General features: G+C 47.0%; 1 protein-coding gene across 1 annotated transcript in view; it reads right to left on the reverse strand.

The window, feature by feature from the left end:
• PRKAR2A (protein kinase cAMP-dependent type II regulatory subunit alpha) overlaps nt 1–24777 on the reverse strand; it is a 41766-nt gene extending 16989 nt beyond the window's left edge. The window contains exons 1-3 of the mRNA XM_070391220.1: nt 24279–24777; nt 11322–11357; nt 4719–4771 (exon numbers count right to left, since the gene is read on the reverse strand). Coding sequence (XP_070247321.1) covers nt 4719–4771; nt 11322–11357; nt 24279–24564 — 375 coding nt within the window. The 5' untranslated portion in view covers nt 24565–24777. The remainder of the gene's footprint in view (nt 1–4718; nt 4772–11321; nt 11358–24278) is intronic.
• Between the last annotated feature and the right edge of the window lie 1337 nt (nt 24778–26114).

Consider the following 26114-nt stretch of genomic DNA (forward strand, 5'->3'; position numbering starts at 1 on the left):
TGCCCTGCGAGGGGTGTGATGGGTGAAGAGCACCCGCTGGAGCCACCACAGGCTCCGCCCAGGATCAGTAACATCATATCCTCAGGTTGTGACCGTGAGGCCCCACTGGTAAAGCAGACGGTTACAGATTTGTTCATTCGACAAATGTTAGGCAACTACTAGATGCCAGGCATTGTCTTACCTCTGGAGACACAGCAGTGAACACACAGACAAAAACATCTGCTCTCATCTACACTAATAAAAGACAAAGACGCTAATTGACTGTACCTTAGCTACACCAAGCCACACCCATCAGCCAATCAGAGCGACTATATGCAAAGTACCCCAACCAAGACGGCGGCCGGCGGCCAGTAGCCACAGAGCTGGAGCAAGAAGGAGGCTTGGTTGCCCCGGCAATGGAGGAAGCCAAGCTTCCTGGCTGTGGCCTCCGCAAAAGGCAACAAAGTTTCAATTATAGAAGCTAAATAAATCCCAGATACCTGCTTCCAGCCAGCCTCCACTGGGAGCTTGGGTGGCTGGGGGCTGTGTGAAAACAGCCCTCAGCCCCTCACCCAGGCTGGCCAGGTACCCCAGCGGGATCCCCACCCTGATCCAGGATACCCTTCAGGGCGAATCAGCCGGCCCCCACCCATGCACCAGGCCTCTATCCTATATAATAAAAAGGTAATATGCAAATTGACCCGAACAGCAGAGCAACTGGGAATCACTGGTCACTATGACACACACTGACCACCAGGGGGCAGACGCTCAATGCAGGAGCTTCCCCCTGGTGGTCAGTGTGCTCCCACAGAGGAGCTCTGCTCAGCCACAAGCCAGGCTGCTGGCTGCCAGTACAGCCGTGGTGGTGGGAGCCTCTCCTGCCTCCTCAGCAGCGCTAAGGATGTCCGACTGCAGCCAGGCCTGCTCCCTGCTGGCAAGTGGACATCTCCCGAGGGCTCCCAGGCTGCCAGAGGGATGTCTGACTGCCAGCATAGGCCCAATACCCCTGGGGAGCGGACCTAAGCCAGCAGGTGGTCATTCCCTGAGGGGTCCCAGACTGCAAGAGGGCACAGGCTGGGCTGAGGGACCCTCCTGAGTGTACAAATGTTTGTGCACCGGACCTCTAGTCTATCTATATATATAAAAGCCAAAGTGACTGTTACACCTGGTCAACCCAACAACCAGTTGATGGGTTGCTATGATGCGCACTGACCACCAAGGGGCAGATACTCGATGCAGGAGCTGCCCTCTGGTGGTCAGTGCACTCCCACAGCAGGAGCGCTGCTCAGCTGACAGGTGCCAGACACAGGGCTCATGGCTGGCGAGCGCAGCCCAGAGACCGCAGCAGAGTGGCAGCAAGCCCACCAAGCGGCAAGCCTACCAAGTGGCAGCAGGCGCAGTGGGGCTGGGATGAGCAGGAGCGACAGGTGGCGTTGGACTGCTGGTTTTGGCCCAATCCCCACAGGCTACACTGAGGGACCCCACCAGTGCACGAATCGATGCACCGGGCCTCTAGTCCTATATAATAAAACCCTAATATGCAAATAGATTGAATGGCAGAACTACCAGTCACTATGATGTGCACTGACCACCAGGGGGCAGACGCTCAACGTAGGAGCTGCCCACTGCTGGTCAGTGTGCTCCCAAAGGAGTGCTGCTCAGCTAGAAGCCAGGCTCATGGCTGGTGAGTGCAGCAGTGGTGGCAGGAGCCTTTACTGCCTCTGCAGCAGCGCTAAGGACCCCTTGGAGGATGTCCACCTGCAGAGAGGGCCCAGGGCAGGCCGAGGGGGACTCCCCCCAAGTGCACGAATCCATGCACTGGGCCTCTAGTGTTCAATCAACACATGAAAGTATGTTGAAGAGCGATAGGCTAAGAAGAAAAAGAAGGTAGGAAAGGGTGATAAACGTGTGTCCAGATGTGGCCTCAGGGAGACAGTGACATCTGTGTAAAGCTCTCAAGGTGAGGACGACCTGAGGGATGAGTCACGTTCTGTCTGGGTAGGAAGAGCACCTCAAGCAAAGGGAACAGCAGGCACACCAGGCCTTACGGTAGGTGCACAGCTTGTCTGAGAGTGACCAGGAGACGGTGTGACTGATGCAGAGCCGGGGGAAGATCAGCAAGAGACCAGGTTTGGGGGCTGGGTGAGGGTGACGCCCAATCACAGAACGGGAACTTTTCTCCAGTGACACAGGGGCAATGTGAGGGTTGTGACTGAGGAAAAAGGGGGGTGTCATGTTTGTAAAGGCTCACACAGGCTGCTGAGTGAAGAGCAGCCTGAGGGAAGACGGAGTGAGAGCAGGAAGCTCGGGCCATCTTCCCAGTGCAGGGTGGAGGCGGTCAGGACCAGGTGGAGCACGGAGGTGCTGAGCAGAGGGGAATCGTGAGGAGGTTTTAAACACTGAGCCCACTGGATTTGCTGCAAAATTAAACGGAGGCATGAAAAACACGAGGAGCAGGGAGTGACCCTCAGGGTTTGGGCCTGAGCAACTGGAAGGGCGGTGCTGCCAGGAGCTGAGCTGAAGAGGCTGCAGGTGAGAGGACTGTTTACGAGGAGACAGAGCACAGGACTCATGCTGTGTCTGAGTCGTTCGCTGACATCTACGCAGAGACAGAAGTAAACAATGGCTATACAAGCTAGAGTTCGAACATTAATAAATAATCGTAACAACAATAATTAGTAGTAGTAGTAGCGGTATCTATAAAATTAGAGTTGCCATACAGATTAAATGAATTAATCATTCAGTGTTTAAATCAGTACCTGACATGTAGTAGATGCTCAAAACTATTACCATTATTATATCCAATAAATACTGACTGAACTAAAAAGTAATTATTGCTAGCACTGCTGTTATAATTGAGAGACCAACCGGTCAAGCTCCTTCCTAAGTACTGTCTCCACCCTAAAAAGAAAGGTACATCACGTAATCTAACTGGAGATAACAGATATCAAAAGTGTTAAGCATTTTGTCCTGACTGGGTTGGTGGGAGCATCGTCCTGTGCACCAAAAGGTTGCAGGTTCAATTCCCAGTCAGGGCATATACCTAGGTTACCTGTGTTTCTCTCACATCAATGTTTATCTCTCTCTCCCCCTTTCTCTCTCTCTAAAAATCAATAAAAACATATCCTTGGGTGAGGGTTAAAAAAAAAAGTGTTGCTCTAACGGGTTTGGCTCAGTGGATAGAGCGTCGGTCTGAGGACTGAAAGGTCCCAGGTTCGATTCCGGCCAAGGGCATGTACCTGGGTTGTGGGCACATCCCCAGTAGGAGGTGTGCAGGAGGCGGCTGATTGATGTTTCTCTCTCATCGATGTTTCTAATTCTCTATCCCTCTCCCTTCCTCTCTGTGAAAAAATCAATAAAATATATTAAAAAAAAAAAAAAAGTGTTGAGCATTTTGAATTTGTTATATTAAAGTTAATAAAAAGCCCGGCCAGCTTGGCTCAGTGGTTGCGCGTCGACCTATGTACCAGAAGGTCATGGTTTGATTCCTGGTCAGGGTACATACTCAGGTTGCGGTCTTGATCCCCAGTGTGGGGTGAGCAGGAGGCAGCCGATCAATGATTCTCTCTCATCATTGTTTCTATCTCTGTCTTCCTCTCCCTTCCTCTCTGAATCAATATAAATATATATATTTTAAACGTTAGTGAAAAGCCAATTTACGTTTTAAAAAAATTGGTTTTAGAGGGAGTAAGAGAGAAGAGAGAAAGAAACATCAATTTGTTGTTTCACGTGTTTATGCATTCATTGGCTGATTCTTGTATGTGCCTTGACCAGAGATCGAACCCGCAACCTTGGTGTATAGGACGATGCTCTAACCAACTGAGCTACCTGGCCAGGGCAATTCCAATCTTAAAAGGAATATTACAATATCCAGAATAAAAATATTTAAAAGTATACATGTCTATTATACTCACACAGTGGTAGCATTTTATTATTAAAATACTTAAGGAATCTTTCATAGGCTATTCATTTTAAGGCATACTTGAAAGATCAAAGTTTCTTTTATTTATAACATCTTTTAAAAGTGATGCTTCATATTTGTTTTTGGTAACTGTAGAATTTAAAAACGTGAGTTTTTAAAAAAGTGCCCAAAAGTCAATCATAACCACTATAATATTTGGAATATATCCTTCCAGATATATTCCTCATAACCACTATAATATTTGGAATATATCCTTCCAAATATAATCCTATATCATAAAATCCTATTATGTAAATCCACTGAAAGGCGGAATGACAGGTCACTATTATGCACACTGACCACCAGGAGGCAGACGCTCAAAGCAGGAGCTGCCCCCTGGTAGTCAGTGCGCTCCCACGGGGGGAGCGCTGCTCAGCCAGAAGCCGGGCTCACAGCTGCAAGTGGGTGGTAAGGAGTAAGGGGTCCTGGACTGCGAGAGCCCAGGAGAGAGGGATGTCTGACTGCAGGCTTAGGTCTGATCCCTGCAGGAATTGGACCCAGGGATTGGGCCTAAGCCCGGCAGACCGACATCCCCCGAGGGGTCCCAGACTGCAAGAGGGTGCAGGCCGGGCTGAAGGACCCCCCCCCAAGTGCACGAATCCATGCACTGGGCCTCTAGTTTTTCATATTTTTCAACCAGTTAGATTTTAAAAAGGCATTGTGTTAATATTTTAATTTGTATTTAATTACCAGCATGATTAGATGTGGTGTGCAGAGAAGTATGGGAGGGAGTGGGGAAGGAAACAACCCACTTAATACCTTTTGTTTCGCATCTTACCCTTGGTTCTGTATCCTCCTCTTCGTCATCAGGGTTGTAGGCCTCAGCGCAAACTACATTTGGAGAGAGAAAAAGAGAGAAAAATGAATAAAACAGACGTGTGCTTTTACTAGAAAAATAAGAAGTGAATACAATTTTCTTTTCCTCACTGCTTGCTAAAGCTGTCATGATTTTTTAAATCCCTTCTTTCAATTAACGAAGGTATTGAGTACCTACTAATGCCAGGTATGCTGTTAGGTTCGAAAAGCCAGTTCTCTAGGGATTGAGAGATTCACACAGAAGAGAGATGATAAAATACAGGGTAGGGTAAAGTAGGTTTACAGTTCTTTGTATGGAAAACAATACAATAATTAATAAATAATAATACAAGAATAAACTCTGTGTTTTGCATCCTCACAACTGTAAGCCTATGTCTGCCCCAGCCTGTATCCCACCTATTAAACCCGATGGTGGTGAGGACAAGCGAGTAAGGCATGAAACGGGTGGAAAACCACAAAGTCCACTACACGCAATATGAACATTTGGATATGGAGTGATTACGAACAGAATCAATTAAAGTAACTCACAGAAATGACTTAAAAAATAAGAGTGGCTCGGTTGGTTGGAGCGTTGTTCAGTAGACCAAAAAAGGCTTTGGGTGCGACCCCGGGTGAGGGTACAAACCTAGGTTGTGGGTTTGACCTCCGGTAGAGGCACGTATGGGAGGTAACCCATCGATGTTTCTCTCTCTAAATTCAATAAACATACCCTTGGGTGAGGATTAAAAAAATAATAATAATGACTTTAGACAAAAGAAATCCTGTGTGTCACAGTCTGCTCTAAGTATATTAGATAAATTTAAAACCATCCTGATTTCCTGTGTAGGTAAGCTGTGTTTGTGCCAGTTGCCTGTAGCACTGGTCTTTGTTGTAATTCAAAGAAAAGAAGAGGACACCACCATTCTGGTCCCTGAACAGCACCGGCTGGTGCTCTGCAGAGAGGGCTGTCCAGCCCCTGCCGACTCAGGCTTTGGGTAGCTGAGCCAGAGTGAACAACTGGGTGGAGATAATGACTCATTACTGTTCTCCAAGCCCTTGGTTTCCACACGAGAAGTCGGGGAGCATCTGTCTCAGATCTGCCCTACAGATTAAGGCCGACACCTTCCTGAGTTCCTAGGCTCCCTGCGGCCACTCTTGGCCTGGGCACGGGTATTTAGGTGGGAGACTGAGGAAGCTGCACCGAGAGCTGCTGACCACACACCACGTTAAACCGAAGGCCCCCGGTTGTACCCTTAATGTGGTCACTATCAGCCCCGCTTTCTAAACTAGGAGTTCACCATGACTCCCTCTCCTCTTATCCAATGAACACATCAAAGTCTTCCTCAGCAACTCTCTCCCATTGACCTTCATTCAATCTACTCCCATCGTTACTCCTTCCTTCACGACTTTTACAAGCCCTTCATTGTGGAGCTGATGGGTACATGGGTATTATACTATGATTTGGACAAAAGTAGTTATTTTCATTAAAATTATTAATGTTTTGCCCTGACCGGTTTGGCTCAGTGGATGGAGCGTCAGCCTGCGGACTGAAGGGTCCCGGGTTCGATTCCGGTCAAGGGCATGTACCTTGGTTACGGGCACATCCCCAGTTGGGGGTGTGCAGGAGGCAGCTGATCGATGTTTCTCTCATCGATGTTTCTAACTATCTCTCTCCCTTCCTCTCTGTAAAAAATCAATAAAATATATTTAAAAAAATAAATAAAATTATTAATGTTTCCATTTGTGGAAAAACATTGACTTTATTTTTCAAAACTGGTTCTGATTTTTCCCTTTTCTTCTGAACTCCCCGCCCTTTGCCCTCTTCCTCTGTTCACACCCAGCCTATTTCCTGGTCCTGATGCCAAATTAATGTTCTCATTTTCTATGGAAATCCATTCCAAGTGTCTATGTGACTGTTGTCCTTATGGTTCACAGAGCAGGAAGCTTTCTCAGTGCACAGGTTCCCTGGGGGAGGCTGCATGGTCCCCTACTGCAGCCTCAAGAACTACACAGAGTGCCTTGAGACACTGAAGACCTGGTGAAGACCTTCTTCCTTCCTTCCTTTTTCTTTCTTATTTTATTTTTTTGTTAATCCTCACCTGAGGGTATTTTTCCATTGCCTTTTTTTTTAGACAGTGGAAGGGAGGAGTAGAGACAGAGAGAAACATCAATGTGAGAGACACACATGGACTGGTTGCCTCCTGCATGCGCCCCAACCCGGGGCCAGGGATCAAGCCTGCAACCTTGGTACATGCCGTTGATCGGAATTGAACCCGGGATCCCTCAGTCTGTGGGCTGACATTCTAACCACTGACCCAAACGGGCTAGGGCTCTTCCCGTTCTTACAAGGACTCCTGTCCTATTGGATCAGGGCCTCGTCATTAAGGCCTCATTTCACCTTGGTCAACCTCTTTAAAGGCCATATCCCTAAATGCAATTACACTGAGGTTGGGCCTCAACATACGATTTTGAGGGAGACACACAATCCATAACACTGGTTTCTAAGTTATTTTAAGCAATATTTAGTATTTCACCCCAAGACAGCTATGGATGGAAAAAGTGCTGAACACTGAGAGGCTACAGAGAAGACACCCTGAATCTACGTACGCTGCGCTATGTGAGCCTTAGAGGCGGGGCGCTGGCACAGGCGCCCACCAGGCAGGAGGGAGTGACTGTGCCAGTCATCACCAGTCAGACGCTCCCTCCGACCTGTGACATGACGCCCAACACGCACATCTCCGAGTAACGTGCTTCGAAGCATCAGTACACACTTAATAAATGAACAGGGTTTTTTTGGATGAAGTTTTTAAATTAACAGAATGAGACTGACATGTCAAACTCCAAGATAGTTCACATAGAAAGCTGCCTTTAGAGATTCATAAACTGTTCACTCAATGTAGAGGCTGCTCTGCTAGGACTCGGAAGGCACAGCTTCTCAACCCCAGTGCTTGTGGGGAAGGCGGCCTCAGGAGGGGAGAGCTCACCTGTGAGGTCACGCACACTGGGTCCCGAAACTGGGTCCGTCCACCCCTTGCTCACTTTTCTCCATGTCCCTGATCCTTGGACTCTTTTTTTAAAAAAATATATTTTATTGATATTTTACAGAGAGGAAGGGAGAGGGATAGAGAGTTAGAAACATCGATGAGAGAGAAACATCGATCAGCTGCCTCCTGCACATCTCCTACTGGGGATGTGCCCGCAACCCAGGTACATGCCCTTGACCGGAATCGAACCCGGGACCTTCCAGTCCACAGGCCGACGCTCTATCCACTGAGCCAAACCGGTTTCGGCTTGGACTCTTTAATGACAGAGGGGATGGCAATACTAGAACCACGCACAGGGTGGATGATAGTGGGGCTGGGCTAGGGGACACTCAGTAACCGCTCGACCCTACGCTGCTCCACGCTCCGTTACTGTGGAGACAGCCCGAGCTGGCGTCTCCCCTGCAGGCTGACACCGCTCACACGTCCTCACACGCCTAGTCTTTGCTTAAGTCTTTGAATCATATCAGGAGCCCCAACCCCCACCTGTCCTTCCACCGTTATTTTACCTCCTCCCCTCCCGCCAGAGCAGCCAGTCCAGCTCATCCCCCTGCGAGTGTTAAGACACTGTCCCGACTAGAACGCATCCTTCAGGCACTGGCCAAACTAGGAGCCATGTTCTCCAGCTCCCAGGGAGCTGCCTCAGGGCTGGGTGCCAAGGTGTGGTGACATTCACTAATCAAAGAACGTAAGGGGAGGCGAGAGGAAGTGAGGACGAGTGAAAAGGAGGCCGGATCAATGACTTGCCAGGGCTGGAGCAGGAGCTGAGAAGGCAGCAGGTCAGGTGACAGGACGGGCATCACCGACGAAGAGTTTGTCGTATCAGAGAGTGACCATGGGAGTACAGGGTGGAAGACAAGATCCTTGGAAGAGAGGAGGTCAAGGACCAGAAGGGCGAGGCAGTGGAAGGGTTGTCTATGTACAAATAAAAAGGGCCCGGCCGGTGAGGCTCAGTGCCTGAGCGTCGACCTATGAGCCAGGAGGTCACTATTCTATTCCTGGTCAGGGCACATGCCCGGGTTGCGGGCTCGATCCCCAGTGTGGGGCGAGCAGGGGACAGCCGATCCATGATTCTCTCCCATCACTGATGTTTCTCTCTCTCCTCCCCTCTCCCTTCCTCTCTGAAATCAATAACAATATTTTTTTTAAAAAGAAAAGGGGCAGTCTGGGGATTATTAGATGACAGCTAGTAAAACAAGGAGGGATAGTGGCTGGTAGACTATAACAATGAGAGGTTTGAAGCCGAGAATTTTAGGAAGGAGGGAAAGCAAACGGTTTGAAAGCAGCCACGAGCAACAGAGAAGCACAGACCCATCTCCCGTGAGTGTTACCAGGAAGGTGGGCGAGGACAGCGCCGCACTGGAGAGGCCTGCAGGGTGAGCTAAGCTTCAGCTGGAGCAGAGGAAGCTACACTCAGAGGACAGGCTGAGAAGCAGGGGTCCACCTGAAGCCTGACGAGAGGGTCTGAGCGACGGGGAGGAAGCACCTGGGCCCACGCCACCTTTGGGCACAGCATCACCTCGACTGTTGCGAGCGACCTAATCTCTGCTTTGCTCCAGTTTCCTGTCTGTACACGGGGGATAATCACGGCATGTACCTAGAGTGTCAATGTAAGAATTATATTCAACAACACAAGGCAGGCATCGAGAAAGACCTTAAAACTGCCCCGAGCACAGTCTGTATGTTAGCTATTGCTACAGGCTGCTTTCTCTTCTGCATAATCATTTTAGAATCTTTTATTTTCACTTAACATTTGAGTAACATTAAAAAGTCTTAGATGTTCAATAAGATTGTGAAATGTAAGGGGGAGGATGATAACATGTGTTTGTCTGAGTCTCTGCAGGTCAAGGACTGCGGACACCGGAAGCTCAGCAGCAATCCATGAGCTCACAGCGCGGTGACCTCTGCAGATGTCGCTCTGCCCTCCATCTCCCTCATCTGTCCTGCAGATGCCAAGGGATATCACTAATCTTTCTGGAAAACAGGGATGCAGGGCAAGGATGAACAGAAATGGGAGATAATCACTCACAGTCTGCACCAACCTGAATCTCTTCTCCACTTCCTCTGTAAATAACTCTACACCCAAGAACACACTCTTCTGTCTCCTTTCAATAGACGTTGGTGCACAATGTTACCAAAGGCTTTGGACAAATGAGTAGCTTTTCTCAAAGAAAAGGATTCCAGGACAGAAAGGGTAAGTGGAAGGTGAGTGACATTCCAAGAACAAGGTGACACGTGCAGCTTGAGACACTAACATCCCAATATACAACCAAACCAACTCTACTGTTACTCTAACTCGCTAATAAAAGCCCTTTCTCTAAAAATAAAACAAAGGAACGCTGGAAGTATCCAGAAGCCATACATTTTAATTACATGAAAAGCTTTTGGAAAATATATTTATCAGCTCTATGAAAAAGGGGGTATCCTCCCACCTGGCAGGTGTGGCTCAATGGCTGGGTGTCAACCTATGAACCAGGAGGTCATGGTTGGATTCCCAGTCAGGGCACAGGCCCAGGTTGTGGACTCGATCCCCAGTGTGGGGCGTGTAGGAGGCAGCTGATCAGTGATTCTCTCTCATCATTGATGTTTCTATCTCTCCCTTCCTCTCTGAAATCAATAAAAATATATTCTTTAAAAATGGGGGGTTCCTTCTCAGCTTAGGAGCAATCATGAAAAAAAAAAAAGAAGAGGATGTATATATTCAACCACTATTTGCTGAGTGCCTGCTATATGCCAGGCAGTTCAAGGTACCAGTTACATAAGAAAAAATTTGAGTACATAAAAAAATAGCAAAACTAAAATAAATAGCACAACCAATGTGGAAAACTTTGCATTAATAATTTCAAAAGGTTAAAAATCATGACAGAAATTTACTCAAATTACAAAAATAATCTAGACGATAACAGGTAAGAGATTAAAGTATTACCAAATTAGTTCTATATTGGAAAATAAAAATGGGTTTCCCATGTTTGGAAAACACTAATTTTGTTAATAATCAAGGGAGTGCGAGATAAACAATCTGAGCTACATCGTCCATCTGGCCTAAAGGAGTGGGCTCATGGACACCGTCCACCGGGGAAGTGGCTGGAGGAGGCCTGTGCGGTGTCTCCCTGCAGGCCATCCTAAAGCCTCTCCAGACAGCAACACACAGGGAAAGCGAGTGCAGCGCTCAGTCTCTGGCCAGGGCAGGCCCCTCTCACACGAAAACTGAGGAAACAGTGGTGTAAGTGGCTGGGAAATGTAGGCAAGACATTAATGGCAGCATAATTTAGAAAACCAGAAATAGTAATGCCGGTGAAAGTCGCTTTTAGAAGCCACAATTATGAACATGGAAAAATAGTAATGACATAATAATTAACTAAATCTAGTAATATAAAAATACACACATATATACTTTGAACTGAAAATAAAATAGAATGAAAGAATCAGAAAATTTTTGTAATGTTCTGAATGCTGTTAACTTTTTATTAAAAAGATCAGTTTGTTTTTATTTAAGATAACCCTATCTTAAAACATAGCAGTATGTTTTGAAAGAGAACATATACCTGATACTCGCCGATCATATCTACTAGGGGGTGGAACTGCAAAAGAAAGAAGAAACAACATTTAGTCATCAGAATATCATATGACCCCATTTATCCTCCCATTTTGCAAAGATCTTTGACAAAAGAACTAGGCACCACAACACCAAGTACTGGGTCAATTCACACGCTTCCATAATCAACCACAGACAGTTCAGCATGATCATATAAAGACAATATAAAGAATACGGATGATGTATTATAGAATTGTACCCCTGAAACCTATATAATTTTATTAACCAATATCCCCCCAATAAATTCAATTAAAAGACAATATAGAGAATAATATGTCTCTTCAAAAAAAGGCTCTTTATATCTTCAATGTACTTAAAGGTGACAATTTTATTTCTGCTCACATCCATGTTCCATCTAATTTATATCATACCAAATGAATAAGAAATCTACCAAATGTATTGGTAATGTTAGCACATCAAATAGTTAAATGTTTCCTTTAATATTCTTTAAAAACAATCCCAAGACCTGCTAGATAATAGCATTTAAGTTTCATTTTCAAATAACTTAATGAGTATTACAAGAAAATGAAAAATAAATTAACCATTAAGTTACAGTCTCAATTATGGGTGGATTTTCTCCTGCCCGTGGTTAGTGTAAAGAAAAAACAACAAAAAACCCACACATTTTATCTTTGCTAATTTTTCTATTTTTCACTTGTCATTCCTTGTTTGATGGTTACCTAAATTCTCACTACTAAACTATATCATCTTAATAAGCTTCTTTTTTTTTTAACCTTCAAAGCTTAATCTGATTATCTTTATTTTTTTTAAAAATCTTCTCAACTTCAAAAAATGAGAAATATGAGTATTCGTGAAAAACAAATTGAAGGCAGCTTAGAGAGCCTAACTGAACTAATGTGAGGTCTCTGAGACAAACAGACCCAGGAAGGAGGCAAATGCTTATCCTATATAATAAAAGCCTAATACACTGTGTCCCTTCGACGGGTCAGCCATTCAACCAATCAAGCATAATATGCTAATGATAGGCTAAGGCCACTCAACCACTCATTATGATGTGCACTGACCACCAGGGGGCAAACAGTTGACCTGTAGGTTAGCTTGCAGCTAGGGTTCGGTTGATCAGGACTGAGCAAGACAGGCTGGACATGCCCTGGAGCCCTCCCACAGCCCCTCTCCGGCTGGCCAACCTCCTGAGTCTCTCTCTGGCCCCGATAGTGCACCAGTAGGGTCCCTCAGCCTGGCCTGTGCCCTCACAATCAGGGGCCCCCTGGGGGATGCTGGAGAGTTGGTTTCAGTCCAATCCCTCAGGCCAAGCAGAGGGACCCCACTGGTGCATCATGCACCAGGCCTCTAGTTTATTATAAAGGGTTAGAATTATCTTTCTGCTCAGCATGGGGTCAAAGTCAAGTTACTGGAACAAATGGGGGAGGAAGGAATCAAAAGAAAGCCCCAGTCATTACTGGCAGAAAAGTCCCTCTCCACTCCTTCAATGAAACAGTAGATTAGTCAAAAAGAAAGATGATAAATTCAGTTCAAGTACAGGTACTATGTGCCATGCACTGTAGTAGACAATTTGGGAGACATCAGTGAGTGAAAAAAAAGCCTCCTGATTTCATGGAGCTTGCATTCTAGTTTGATGGGCATGGGACAGGTTCCTTTGATCATTTGAAACACAAGTGCCTGTCACTCAGGTAGTAGAAGAAATAAAATGTACATCAGCTGAAACTCTCATCCCAGGCCTTATGGTTTCTATAATTAAAGCCCACTCCACATTGGTACACAACCTAAAATTACAAAACACACACTGAAGTAACTCAGCATGGGTGCTAGCAGAGGACACCTCAAACAAAGCAGCAGACATCATCAAGATATAAAACTATTATAAAGTCAGAACAGCGTGTTTAAAACAATTAAAAATATAAAAATCTCAAAAGCATAGGGAATAAGATACAACCAAAAACAACCAGGAGATTTAAAAAACAAAAAAACAACTTGAGCCGAAACCGGTTTGGCTCAGTGGATAGAGCGTCGGCCTGCGGACTGAAAGGTCCCAGGTTCGATTCCGGTCAAGGGCATGTACCTGGGTTGCGGGCACATCCCCAGTGGGAGATGTGCAGGAGGCAGCTGATCGATGTTTCTCTCTCATCGATGTTTCTAACTCTCTATCTCTCTCCCTTCCTCTCTGTAAAAAATCAATAAAATATATATATAAAAAAAAAAAAAAAACAACTTGAACATCTAAGAGAAAAATAACAGTCACTGAAATTAAAAACTATAATGCAAGGCATATTCTTAGTATATAACACCTAAAAATGCTGAAAATCCAAATTGCAAAATGATATCATCTTATTTATAGAAAACTTTACAGAATCCACAGACATGATAAAATTTCACTTTTATTCTGTCAAATCATATTTTATATAACTAATTCAAAGTAAACAAAATATATGCACAGCCTTATTTGTTTACTGATTGATTTTAGAGAGAAAGGGAGAGGTGGAGAGAAACATCAATTTATTTTCCCACTTATTTATGCATTCATTGGTTGCTGCTGTTTTAAAGATTTTTTATTGATTTTTAGAGAGAGAGGAAGAAAAAAACATTGATAAGAGAGTAAAACATCCATCAGTTGTCTCCTGTATGCCCTCTTACTGAGGGTCAAGCCTGCAACCTTTGAACTGGCAACCTTTCAGTGCATGCACACTCAACCAATGGAACCACACCGGCCAGCGCTGTGTTGTTTTTTTTTAAGCTAGAAGAGGAAGGCGGGAGGGGGAAGAGAGAGAGACATCAATTTGTTGTTCCATTTATTTGTGCATTCATTGGTTGCTTCTTGTATGTGCCCTGATCTGAGATCCAACCCGTGACCTTGGTGAACTGGGATGATGCTCTAACCAACTGAGCTAGCTGAACGGCCTACATGAATAGTCTTCAAAATAAACCATGTGTTAATACAAATAAAATTTCGTACAAAAAGATGAGAAAAAAATAATAAAATAAAGTGTTGAAATTCACTTAATTTGTTTCACAATATACTGAACTAGAATTTTTAAATGCAAACTTAAAATCACTATTTTCATATATCATGCAAAAAAGACAAAATGATTTTATATATATTTTTTTCATATTTTTATTGATTTCAGAGAGAGGAGAGGAGAGGGCAAGAGAGATAGAAATATCAGTGATGAGAGAGAATCATCAATCGGCTGCCTCCTGCATGACCCCTCCTTGGGCATGTGCCCTGACAGGGAATCAAACTGTGACCTCCTGGTTCATGGGTCATACTCAACCACTGAGCGACACTGGCCGGGCACGAAAGTACTTTTTAAATTCCTAAAGAATTCCCTGTTACTGTGAAAGAGTCCAAAAGTGTAAAAAATAAGTTGACTTGCAGTAGAAAATGTAATTAAAAACAAGGGACGTAAGGCATTTAGCTTGAATGAATGAGTGGATAAAAAGGTCAACAAAATGGGTAAAAACATGCTGCCTGATAAACCTGTATTATTTATTTATTTTTGTTATTTAACTTTTAGTCAGTACGTGTCCTACAAGCTTTTCTAGGGCCAGAAGAAACCGCTGCAGCTGAACAAGATACGCCAAGGCACACAGAGAATCAATCCAGACTACAACAGAGACCATCCTACTCCAATTTCACCACTGCCAGCACTCAAAGCAGAGCACATCAGACTCCATGTGAGTCAGACGAAATATTCAACTCGCGTAACAAGCAGGAAAAACTCTTCCAGCAGAAAACAACGCCTAAAATGCACTGTGCTATCCAGCGGGGAAATAAGGATTCAGATATGGTGCCTGCTCACAAAGATCTTAGGAGCTGCGGGAGGAATAACCCAGAATGACCATATGGTAACAGTGTGGTGTACACGACACCACCGCTGAGCAGAGCACTGCTCTGAGCACATGGGCAGTGTCCAGAGAGGGAAGGAAGGCCCCCTGGTCTATAGAAAGGAAGGTCTAAGCGTGGAGGGTGGGAGATGAGTGAGCTCGTCATTCCAGGAAATAAAAGGAGTGTGATAGGAACATGAGCAACGCGGCAAGACAGCACAGACTGAGAGCACACAGGTGAGCAAGTGCACCGGAACCATCCAGTGGCAGAGATCTTCAGGAGGACGCGCTGGTTACTTAGGTCTTTTCTTTCTCCATCTGGGGGAGGAGAGCAGAAACAAAGACTAAAGAACGTGATAAAGATTCCCTTAAATGTACTGTAAAACCAGAAAAGGGAAGTCTGGAGAATAGCGACCAAGGCTTAATGGGAGAGGAATTATTAATCAAGAAAAGAGGAAACAGACTCCCTCCCAGTCCTGGGGAGTGGCAGGCAAGCCCTCCAGGCCAGAATACCTGCCCTGTGGTTCTTCCGGTTCTCCACCAGCAGGCCCTCTGCCTCTCCACGCCCTGGTCGGCTGTAAGACCACTGGAAAGAGGGGAGGAGACACCCCACAGAGGGTGGAACTGAACTGAAGCCACTTGGAATGTTCCCTGTGAGGGGGTCAACTGTGGGGCCAAGGGAGTCATGGAGACCGGGTTTTATAAAGACCACCCTGACTGCAGCTGGTGCAGGCAGGCAGTGGCTGAGGCCAGCTGTGTGGCTGTGGATGGAGGAAAACAAATGGATTCCAGAGATGTACACCGTTTAGTGACAGGCTCAATGTTTACTCCACAAATGTCAAAAAACAGAACTATATCCTTACAATTATTAAAGACAACATATTCAATACGGATATCACTCAATCTATAAATAAGGGTGCTGTCAGATTCCAAAATCATAAAATGTCAGAATGGCACAGTGTCTATAAGTCATCCGGCACGGCCGCTCACATGGAACGCCAGCGGATGCCGCCAGTCCACCCGACTCCTCCTTCCCTCATTACTCACATCCACTTCCTAACAACTCCATCTGCTCGCCCTCGCACTTTACTTCTTGAATCAGCCTACCTTTCTCAATCTCCACTGTCGTCCTAGTCTGAAGGGCAGTGTTTCTTGCCTGGATGATGGCAACAGCCCCAAACGTATCTTCCTGCTGCCAATTCCCAACGACTCTAGAAATGTTTCTGCTGTCACACTGGCTTTCTCGCCAAGCTCCCTCCCATCAAGGTCTCGTCCGTCCGAGGATGCTTACCCCACCACCTTGCTTAGTTAACTATTTCAAACTGGGCAATTAAGGTGGTGTTTACCTCTCTTGGGGTCACCTCTTCAGGGAAGTCTTACCTGACCTGCTATGAGGCCAATTCCTTACAGGCTCTGAGAAAACCCAGCCCCTTTCCTTCGAAGCAGGAAACTGTTAAAACTCCCTAGCCAACTTACAAAAACAAAAAGAAACAAACAAAAAATGCCCAAGACCACTGATGCGCACTCATTTTAAGGGCACTATATTCCGTATTTATTTATTAGCATTTTAGATACTATTGATCTACTAGACTAACAACATTTTAAAAATTAGGTATGCATTAAAATCAACCATAATCTGAGGATTACCTAGTGATTCCTAGAAAAAAATCCTGGTCCAGATAGCATGGCTCAGTGGTTGAGCATCGACCTATGAATCAGGAGGTCATGGTTCCATTTCCAGTCAGGGTACATGCCTGAGTTGTGGGCTTGAGCCCCAGTGTAGGGTGTGCAGAAGGCAGCCAATCAATGATTCTCTCTCTTTCCCTCTCCCTTCCTCTCTGAAATCAATTTTTAAAAAAATATTTTTAAAGAAAGAAAAAAATCCCTGGAGCATCACCAACCAGATATGACTTCTCTTTTGTGAGCTAGGAAATCAGCCCACTAGATGAGTACTGGGCACCTGGCAAGACAATTCACCTGCCCTTCTAATGGTGATGGAGTCACCAGAGAAAAGTCCTCAAAACTCTTCCCCCAAAGAGCCATCAAGAGGGTGACAAAATGATGTCTAATTACAGCAAGCAGCAATCCTCCTCTCACCACCATTTTACTTTTCTTCACAAATGGATGCCTCAAAAAACCAAAAAACCAAATTATCACATTGCAAACTGAATAATAGTTCTCCAACCACTGGTTCATCAAAAATCCCCATATCCAAATTTCTACATTATTTGCCAGTCTTCACAAATAATATTTTGTGGGTGTCATAGCTTAAAACTATTGCTGACAAATTCCCAGGCAGATATCAGGGTTCATACTGAGAAAAACTCAAGCCATCTATTTTTAGATTCACTTAAATGGAACCTCAAATGCAAAAGAAATAATACAAGCTAAAAGTTTTAGTTATCAGTTTCTGTCTGAACTCCCATACTTTTTCTTTTTTAATTCCAAAGAGTCATACACTAAATTTTATACTAAACTAGAGGCCCGGTGCACAAAATTCATACACGGGTACAGTCCCTAGGTCCGGCCTGCGATCAGGGCCATCTTCCCCGGCTGCCCGCAGCCGACCCCTCCCCCTGCTGCCATCCACTCCGGTTTCCCGTTCACCATCGGGCAATCGGAGCCTGCCAGCCAGGGAAAGGGACCAAGAGGTGGTCAGTGCACCTCATAGTGACTGTCGGGTGGTCATCTGCCATTAGGGTCAATTTACATATTACCCTTTCAGTATATCGGATAGGAAAAATTACACAAGAAAAAGTAGCTGTGCCAACACCTATTTTCATTCCTGGAGCTACATCATCTAAAATTATGACAAACTAACTCTTTTATTTTTGTTTAATCCTCACCTGAGGATATTCCTTCCATTGCTTTTTAGAGAAAATGGAAGGGGGGGAAGCGGAGAGAGAGAGTGAAACATCGATGTGAGAGAGACACACGGATTGGCTGTCTCCAGCACAAGCCCCAACCAAGCCCAGGATCTAACCTGCAACCCACGTATGTGCCCTTGACAGGGAATCAAACCTGTAACCCTTTGGTGTGTGGGCCGACCCTCTAACCACTGGGAACACCAGCCAGGGCACAAAATAACTCTTCATGAGCAAAATATTTCCCCTATTATTTTCCTTCAAGTTGCTTTTTATTTGAATAGAAAGTCTTGATCCGTTATTACTGAGTAAATACTTAATCTTGCAATAACCTCTCATCCTTCGACAGAACTGTAAACTAAGACTATTCAGTGCCAAAGACAATGAACACAAGCTCCTCACAGCCTCCAGAACGGGCAAATAAGGCCAACCTGTGCTTGCCCACATACTATGCAATGATGGCCCCAAAGCATTGGGTCCTTCAAGTGAGAGCATTTCAAAAACTGCCTGCAGAGGTTACTGGAAATGCATTAGCAAAGCTGTTTTTGTATTAAGCTAGAGTGAATGAATCTTTTATGTTCTGTGAATAAGTGTTCTCTGATTTGTGTGTTTTTTTTAAAGATTTTTTTATTAATTTCAGAGAGGAAGGGAGAGGGAGAGACAGATAGAAATATCAATGATAAGAATCACTGATTGGCTCCCTCCTGCACGCCCCACACCGGGGATCGATCAAGCTGGCAACCCTGGCCTGACCTCCTGGTTCATAGTCAATGCTCAACCACTGAGCCATGCTGGCCGGGCTCTAATTTGTTTTTAGTAATCATATTTCCTTAGGAAGGGCCACTATACAAAGAGAGCTCACCTTTTCTCTTTTTGGAAATCATTTTTTCCACACAACCCGTTCTCATAGCCACTTTCAAAAAGGGCAGGAAGGCGAAGGAAGGGAGGGAGGAAAAGAGGGAGGCCATTTTTTAGCTGCATAAGGAGAAAGGTGTCCCTGAAGAGCAGCAACTCCATATTCTCACACCCAAGAAGCTGCCAAGTCCCCCCAGGAGCCTCACGGAAGTCACAGAAGCGCTCTCATGATGTGAGGAAAACAGGACATCTGTTTCTCAGAGAAAATCGCAGGCACAGGAGAAGCAGTGCATGACCCAAGGGCCCACTTCTCACTTTTCTAACCGGAGGCTGCCTTGCTCTTTTCTATCATTGAAAGCAATTTGTGCCCTAACCGGTTTGGCTCAGTGGATAGAGTGTCGGCCTGCGGACTCAAAGGTCCCAGGTTCGATTCTGGTCAAGGGCATGTACCTTGGTTGCGGGCACATCCCCAGTAGGGAGTGTGCAGGAGGCAGCTGATCGATGTTTCTTTCTCATCAATGTTTCTGACTCTCTATCCCTCTCCCTTCATCTCTGTAAAAAAATCAATAAAAATATATTTAAAAAAAAAAAAGAAAGCAATTTGTGAGCAGATCACTGAGGACATCATTCTTTTTCACAAATTTAAAATATCTGAACAGTAAGTATCAGAAGCAGAGCTACAGAAAAAGCAAGAAATCTTCTGCATTCTCATAAACAAAATAATCCAAGATAGCTAAATCACTTAACTTTTGATTTTAAATACCATACCAACTCCAGAAACCACAATGTAAAAGTTAGTGATTATTTTAAACTTGCCTCCAATATTTTTCATCATACTAATGATCTTTTCATTACTTTATTTTTTTTTCAAGAAACTAAAAAGTTTATCAAGAGCAAATGAAAAATTCCAAATATAATCATCCAGAAATAGCTCATCATTTCTCATCAGATACTGAAGAGTTTTGAGAATTGAAAGGGGATCCAATAAGCTTTTTTCATTTCCAGATAAAAGATTTTGTATGTAGTAGTTGACATATTTTAAAAAGAAATCCCCCCACAAGGTCTAAATTATAAACCTTTTAAAAATGCATTTGTGCCCTGGCCAGTGTGGCTCATTTGTTTAGAGCAGTGGTCAGCAAACTCATTAGTCAACAGAGCCAAATATCAACAGTACAACGATTGAAATTTCTTTTGAGAGCCAAATTTTTTAAACTTAAAATATGTAGGTAGGTACATTGTTATTAACTTAATTAGGGTGCTCCTAAGGCTTAGGAAGAGCCACACTCAAGGGGCCAAAGAGCCGCAGTTTGCCGAGCACGGGGTTAGAGCATCATCCTGTGCACCAGAAGGTCTCGGTTCGAGTCTCAGTCAGGGCACATCCCTAGGCTTCAGGTTCAATCCCCCGTCAGGGCTGGTGAGGACGGTAACCAATCCATGTATTGCTCTCACATCAATGTTTCTCTCTCTCCCCGCCTTCCTCCCTCTCTAAATCAATAAAAATTCATTCGCTTCTCTTTCATATATCCATGACATTCAAAATGGCCGACAGACAGATAAGCCAGAAAAATCAATTACCAGTTTCAAAGAGATAATTTTTCTTTAACTTAAACATTCACATTTATTAGACTCAAGTAAGTAGAAGACACGGCTTTGAATTAAGGTCATAAAAAGATAAAATCTTAAATTACCATCTAAGTAAAATAACTGCTAAGTTATTTAACCGTTTGAGTCCCAAGAAGCGCAATCGCGCTGCTTGGTATTTCTCGACATAAAATAAAACAAGCGCTATCACGCTGTTTGGGTCTTTTCGTACTCATTTAGAGAAAGCGCGGTTGCGCTGTTTGGGATTCTTCGACAGTGTTTTTTCAATACCCACTGGGACTAAAACAAATCGTATGTTTTCTCGACATAAAATCTCAGCAGCGCGATCGTGCTGCTTGGGACTCAAACGGTTAAGGAATCACATTCCTCTTCAGTTTCTGAGTCTGAGCTGCCCCCCCTTTTCCCTGTGTCCTAACCCACCCACCCATTCCAGGACCTTGTTCCAGCAGCTGCCACCTCTCCATGGCTCCTGACCTCAGCAAACAAACATACTAAGGGTGAGTCTATCTTAACAAAAAGAAAACCACTGTCTGGCAGCTTCATGTCTTCAAAATGTACTCCCCATGCCTGGTCTGATCTTTTGCAGCCACCTTCTCTCTCTCTCTCTCTCTCTCTCTCTCTCTCTCTTTCTCACACACACACACACACACACACACTCCCCCTGACCCACTGTAATAACCCTCGCCCACCACGACCCCCGGAGCCTCCATCTCTGAGAATCAGCGCTGTGTCCAACCACTTCAACGCTGGCCTCCCCGACGTGACCTCTCCACTGCTTCCAACACCCTGACCACCAGTCCCCCCTCAGCTCCACGTGTCCCCGGTGCACTCTGTGGGAGCAGTCTCCAAAGTCAGCGCAGTCCTTCCTCCCCCAATTCAGTCAACAAGAGGTTTCTAAGTATCCACTATGGGCCAGGCTAACTGCTAAGCACTGGACACAAAACAATACAAAACAAACAAGAATCTTAGATCAGCCCTCCCTGGCTCAGTGGATAGAGCGACGGCCTGCGGACTGAGGGGTCCCGGGTTCGATTCTGGTCAAGGGCATGTACCTTGGTTGCAGGCACATCCCCAGTGGGAGGTGTGCAGGAGGCAGCTGATCGATGTTTTTCTCTCTCATCGATGTTTCTAACCCTCTATCTCTCTCCCTTCCTCTCTGTAAAAAATCAATAAAATATATTTTTTAAAAAATCACTCCTATCCAATTTCAGAACTTTTTCATCATCCAAACAGAAACTCTGCGACTATGAAACAGTTACTCCCCATTACCTGCTCCCGGAGCCCGAGAAACGCCTTTCGACTTTCTCTATGAATCTGCCTATTCAAGCAGAATCACACAATGTCTGCCCTTTTGTGTCTGGCATATTTGCACTGGCATGATGTTTTCAAAGTTCATCCGTGTTGTAGCATGTATGTATGAGAATTCCATTCCTTTTTGGGGGTGAATACTATTCCACTGTAAATCTATACCACATGTTGTTTATCCATTCCTCATTGATGGGACATGGGGTGTTCCTACCCCTTGGCTATAGTGAATAACACCCCAATGAACACTGGCACACAAGTATCTGTTTGACTCCCTATTTTCGGGTCCTTTGGGGATATGCAAAACAGCACAATTGCTTGATCGTATGGTAATTCTATGTTTAACTTGTTGAGGAACCGCCAAACTGTTTTCCACAGCAGCCAGACCATTTCACATTCCTGCCAGCAATGAGCAAGGGTTCCAACTCCTCTACGTCCTCACAACACTTGCTATTTTCTGTTTTTTCCTAATAGCCTGGCTCATGAGTGTGAAGCAGGTATCTCGTGGTGTGCAATGCTTTAGTCTATTATCTGTAAACAGAAGTTCACCTTGTGCTGATTTCTATAATTATACACAGCACAGCCACTTAAGAGATATAAACAAGAACATTGAAATACCAGTAAAACAAAGCACAAGGTTACCAAAATTCAAATCAACTCAACTTTGAAAAAGGTATCAAAAATAACAAGGAATGAAGACATTACAAAAACCTGTAAATACCATTCTACTCATCGGGGACTAATTTCTAAAATACGGTTTTGTGTAAATAAGAACTGTCACAATTCCTGGTCACCAGATGGGAGGGGTTTGGGGGAAATGGGTGAAAAAGGTGAAAGGGAGTAAGAAGTATAAATGCCAGTTATAAAAATAGTCACATAATAGGACATCAAGCACAGAATAGGAAAAATAATCACTATAATCTACAATAAAAGCATAATATGCTAATTAGACCGGATGTTCTTCTGTTATACCTTCTGGATGAAGCCATGGTGGCAGTGGGGGTGGGGGCCGAGGCGGAGGTGGCTGGGGGGGCGGGGGGCAGGGGCAGAGGCAGACACCCTGAGGGGGTGAGGGGTGCATGGGCCTCTAGTATTCTAGTGTGTTGTCAGAGGGGACTAGACTTATGGGGTGATCACTCTGTAAGGTATATAAATAAATGTCTAATCACTGTATTGCACACCTAAAACTAATATAATATGGTACGTCAACACTAATTTTAAAAATAAAGTTTTAAAAAAAGAGACCAGAGAAAAAATGTCGCAAAGCCGGTTCCAACTTGGTGGTCTACAGACAGGACAGTGACACCCGCCGAGGGATCACTCCCGAAGTAAAGCCTGTAAGAGCGCTGATCCCCGGGAGATGGCCGCCACTGTCCCCGTTTCAAAGACCAGTAAGGCCGGAGCCCAACAGGTGTGACAGCTTGTCTTGGACCACACGGCAAACCCGAGGCAGAGACGTGGGAAACGGCGAGGGACGTGAAGGGAACACGGAAGAGCGTGAACGCACGTGGGAAGCTGCCCGGAACACTGACCACTCCCTCCCTCCCTGCAGCGGACCGCGCGTGGACGCCCCTCTGACCCGGCTTCCCTTCCAGGGCGATCGGACCGCACCAAGTCCCTAACTCGTCTCTCCAACGCTCCCGTTCTGTTCAGGGGCAGGACGACCTGCTGTGCACCCGACGGAGCCAGTGCGGGGGCCGCCCAGGCAGAGCGGCTGCCCGCCGACCACCCTGCGTCCGTCTGATGGAGAGTGACCTGGTGCTGAGCGAGGCGGATCCGCGTTCCAGCCAAAAGCCCACCCCCCGGCGCGGCCGCAGGGTCCACAGTCCGAAACGCGACCCCGAGCCCGAGAGGCGGCGGTGGCACAGCCTGCGGGGCGTTTGCTTTGGAGACACGTTAGCAAAGCCCTGGCCGGTGTGGCTCAGTGGGTAGAGCGCCGCCCGCGGACTAAGGGTCCCGGTTCGGTCCGGGCGGGCGCAGGCCGGGTGGCGGGATCCATGGGGGCGGCGGGGGGCAGCCCGGCAGGACCCTCCTCGCTGATGCTTCCCCCTCCCTCCCCCTGAACGCACTGACCGCGCATTCACAGGGCGCTTCGCCGGACATTCTTGCCCGGAACGGCCGCGTGGGCGCCGGCAGCAGGTTCTGCGCCTCTTCTCGCTCCACATTCGTCGGGGCTTAAAGTTTTCCCAGGAACTTTGCACAAAATGAATTCCTCCCGAACCCCGTCCCGCCCGGAGCCCCGCCGGGGCCGGTGGGTGGGGGCGTCCTGGCCTCCCGAGGGGCCCGGAGGCCGGGGCTCCCGGCGGCGCACGCGGGCCCCGCGCACCACGCGGCCACGGCGCGCACGTTTCCTCGGAGGCGGACCCCGGCCGCTCGCTCCGGGCGCGGGGAGCCCCGAAAGGCTCGGCCCAGCCGCCCCCCAGCCCGCCCCCCCCCCAGCCCGCCGGCCCGGCCGCTTCCGTCCCCCCGCCGCCTACCGTCCACATCGTCTTCCTCCTCGGACTCGCTCTCCGTGTCGGGGACGCTAGGGCCGAGCTCCTGCGAGGCGGACGGCCGGGCGGACGGCGGGCCGGGGTCCGGGGCTGGGGCCGGGGCCGGGGCCGGGGCCGGGGCTGCGGCCGCGGCCGGGCCGCGGGCCTCGCGCACGCGGGTGAAGTAGTCGATGGCGAACTCGACCAGGTCGGGCGGCCGCCGCCGCAGCACCTCCACCGTGTAGCCCTGCAGCAGCTCCGTGAGCCCCGGCGGGATCTGGATGTGGCTCATGCCGGCGGCGGCGAGGACAGGGGGTCCGGCCGCCCGCGGCCACTGCTCCGCGCTCCCTCACGCCGGCCTCGCGCCCGGCGCCCGCGTGGTCTCCTCACGCGCGACCGCGGTCGGGCCTCCCTCGCGCCGGCTGTGCGTCTCCGGGCCGCACGACCGTCCGCCGCTAGCACGGCCGGCCCGGTGCCGCCGCCGCCGCCGCCCAGGGACCGACCAGCGGGCAGGCGGGACGGGCGGGGCCGGAGCCGGGTTGTGACGCACGCGGCCGCGAGCGTGCGCGCCCCCGCCGGGCGCGCCCCCGCCGGGCGCGAGCCCTGTGTGCGCGTGCGCGTGCGCCGCCCGGCCTGGCCCGTGCCGCGGCGGCGCCAGAATGAATGAATGGTCCCGCGCCTCCCACGCAGACCTGAAGACCTTTCTTTTCTTCTTTCTCTTCTTTCTTTTCTTTTCTTCCTTCCTTCCTTCCTTCCTTCCTTCCTTCCTTCCTTCCTTCCTTCCTTCCTTCCTTCCTTCCTTCCTTTTTTCTTTCTTTCTTTCTCTTTCTCTCTCTCTTTCTTTCTTTCTTCCTTTCTTTCTTCCCTTTCTTTTTTTCTTTCCTTTCTTCCTCCCTCCCTCTCTCCCTACCTTCCTCCTTTTCTTTCTTTTTTTTAAAGACTTCTTTTTGTTTTTAATACTCTATTAACTTAAAAAATATTTTTATTGATTTCAGAGAGGAAGGGAGAGGGAGAGAGAGGCAGAAACATCAATGATGAGAGAGAATCATTGATTGACTGCCTCCTGCACACCCCCCACTGGAGACCGATCCCGCAACCCGGATATGCGCTCAGGCCAGAACCGAACCCGGGACCCTATTCTTGTAACGAGTCAAGTGCCTCCTGTTTGCCAGCACTTACTAAGCGCCGGGGACACAGCCCAGGGGACACACAGCCACCTCAGTGTGGGTCTGGCTTGGTGGAGGGAGAGCTAGGGGCCCCATTTTAGGGGGTGATAGTCAGGCTGACTCTGAGGTTTGGACAGGATCCGATTTAGGGTCTGGAGGAAAGCCATCTGGGAATCGCAGACAGTGAGGGCAAAGGCCTGGCAGAGTCAGGCTCCCCGGGCCTTTGGGTGGAATCATGAGCTAACCATAGGACCTGCAGGTGTCTGGCAGGTGAGATGTCAAACGGGGAAGGCCTTGTACATAGTTGGAGTTTCTTTTTATTTATTTAGTTAGTTAATCCTCAACCGAGCATATTTTTCCATTGATTTTTAGAGAGGGAGAGCCAGAGACACATTGATTGATTGCATCCTGCACGCACCCTGACCAGGCCGGGGAACCTGCAACCAAGGTACATGCCCTTGACCAGAACTGAACCCGGGACTCTTCAGTCTGCGGGCGGATGCTCTATCCACTGAGCCAAACTGGCTAGGGCTGTAACAGAAGTTTCAATAATCTAGAAATGTGGGAGCCACAGGCAGACAAAGGAGCCTGGGAAACCAAACACGAACCTTGAAAAAGGGGAATGAGGCCTTGCAGGAACGACCTCTGTGCCTGCTCTTCCTCTCGAGCACTCCCA

This window comes from Myotis yumanensis, unplaced genomic scaffold (assembly GCF_028538775.1).
Source record: "Myotis yumanensis isolate MYYU_CA2020_CCGP unplaced genomic scaffold, mMyoYum1.0.hap1 SCAF_14, whole genome shotgun sequence".
NCBI classification, from domain to species: Eukaryota; Metazoa; Chordata; class Mammalia; order Chiroptera; family Vespertilionidae; genus Myotis; species Myotis yumanensis.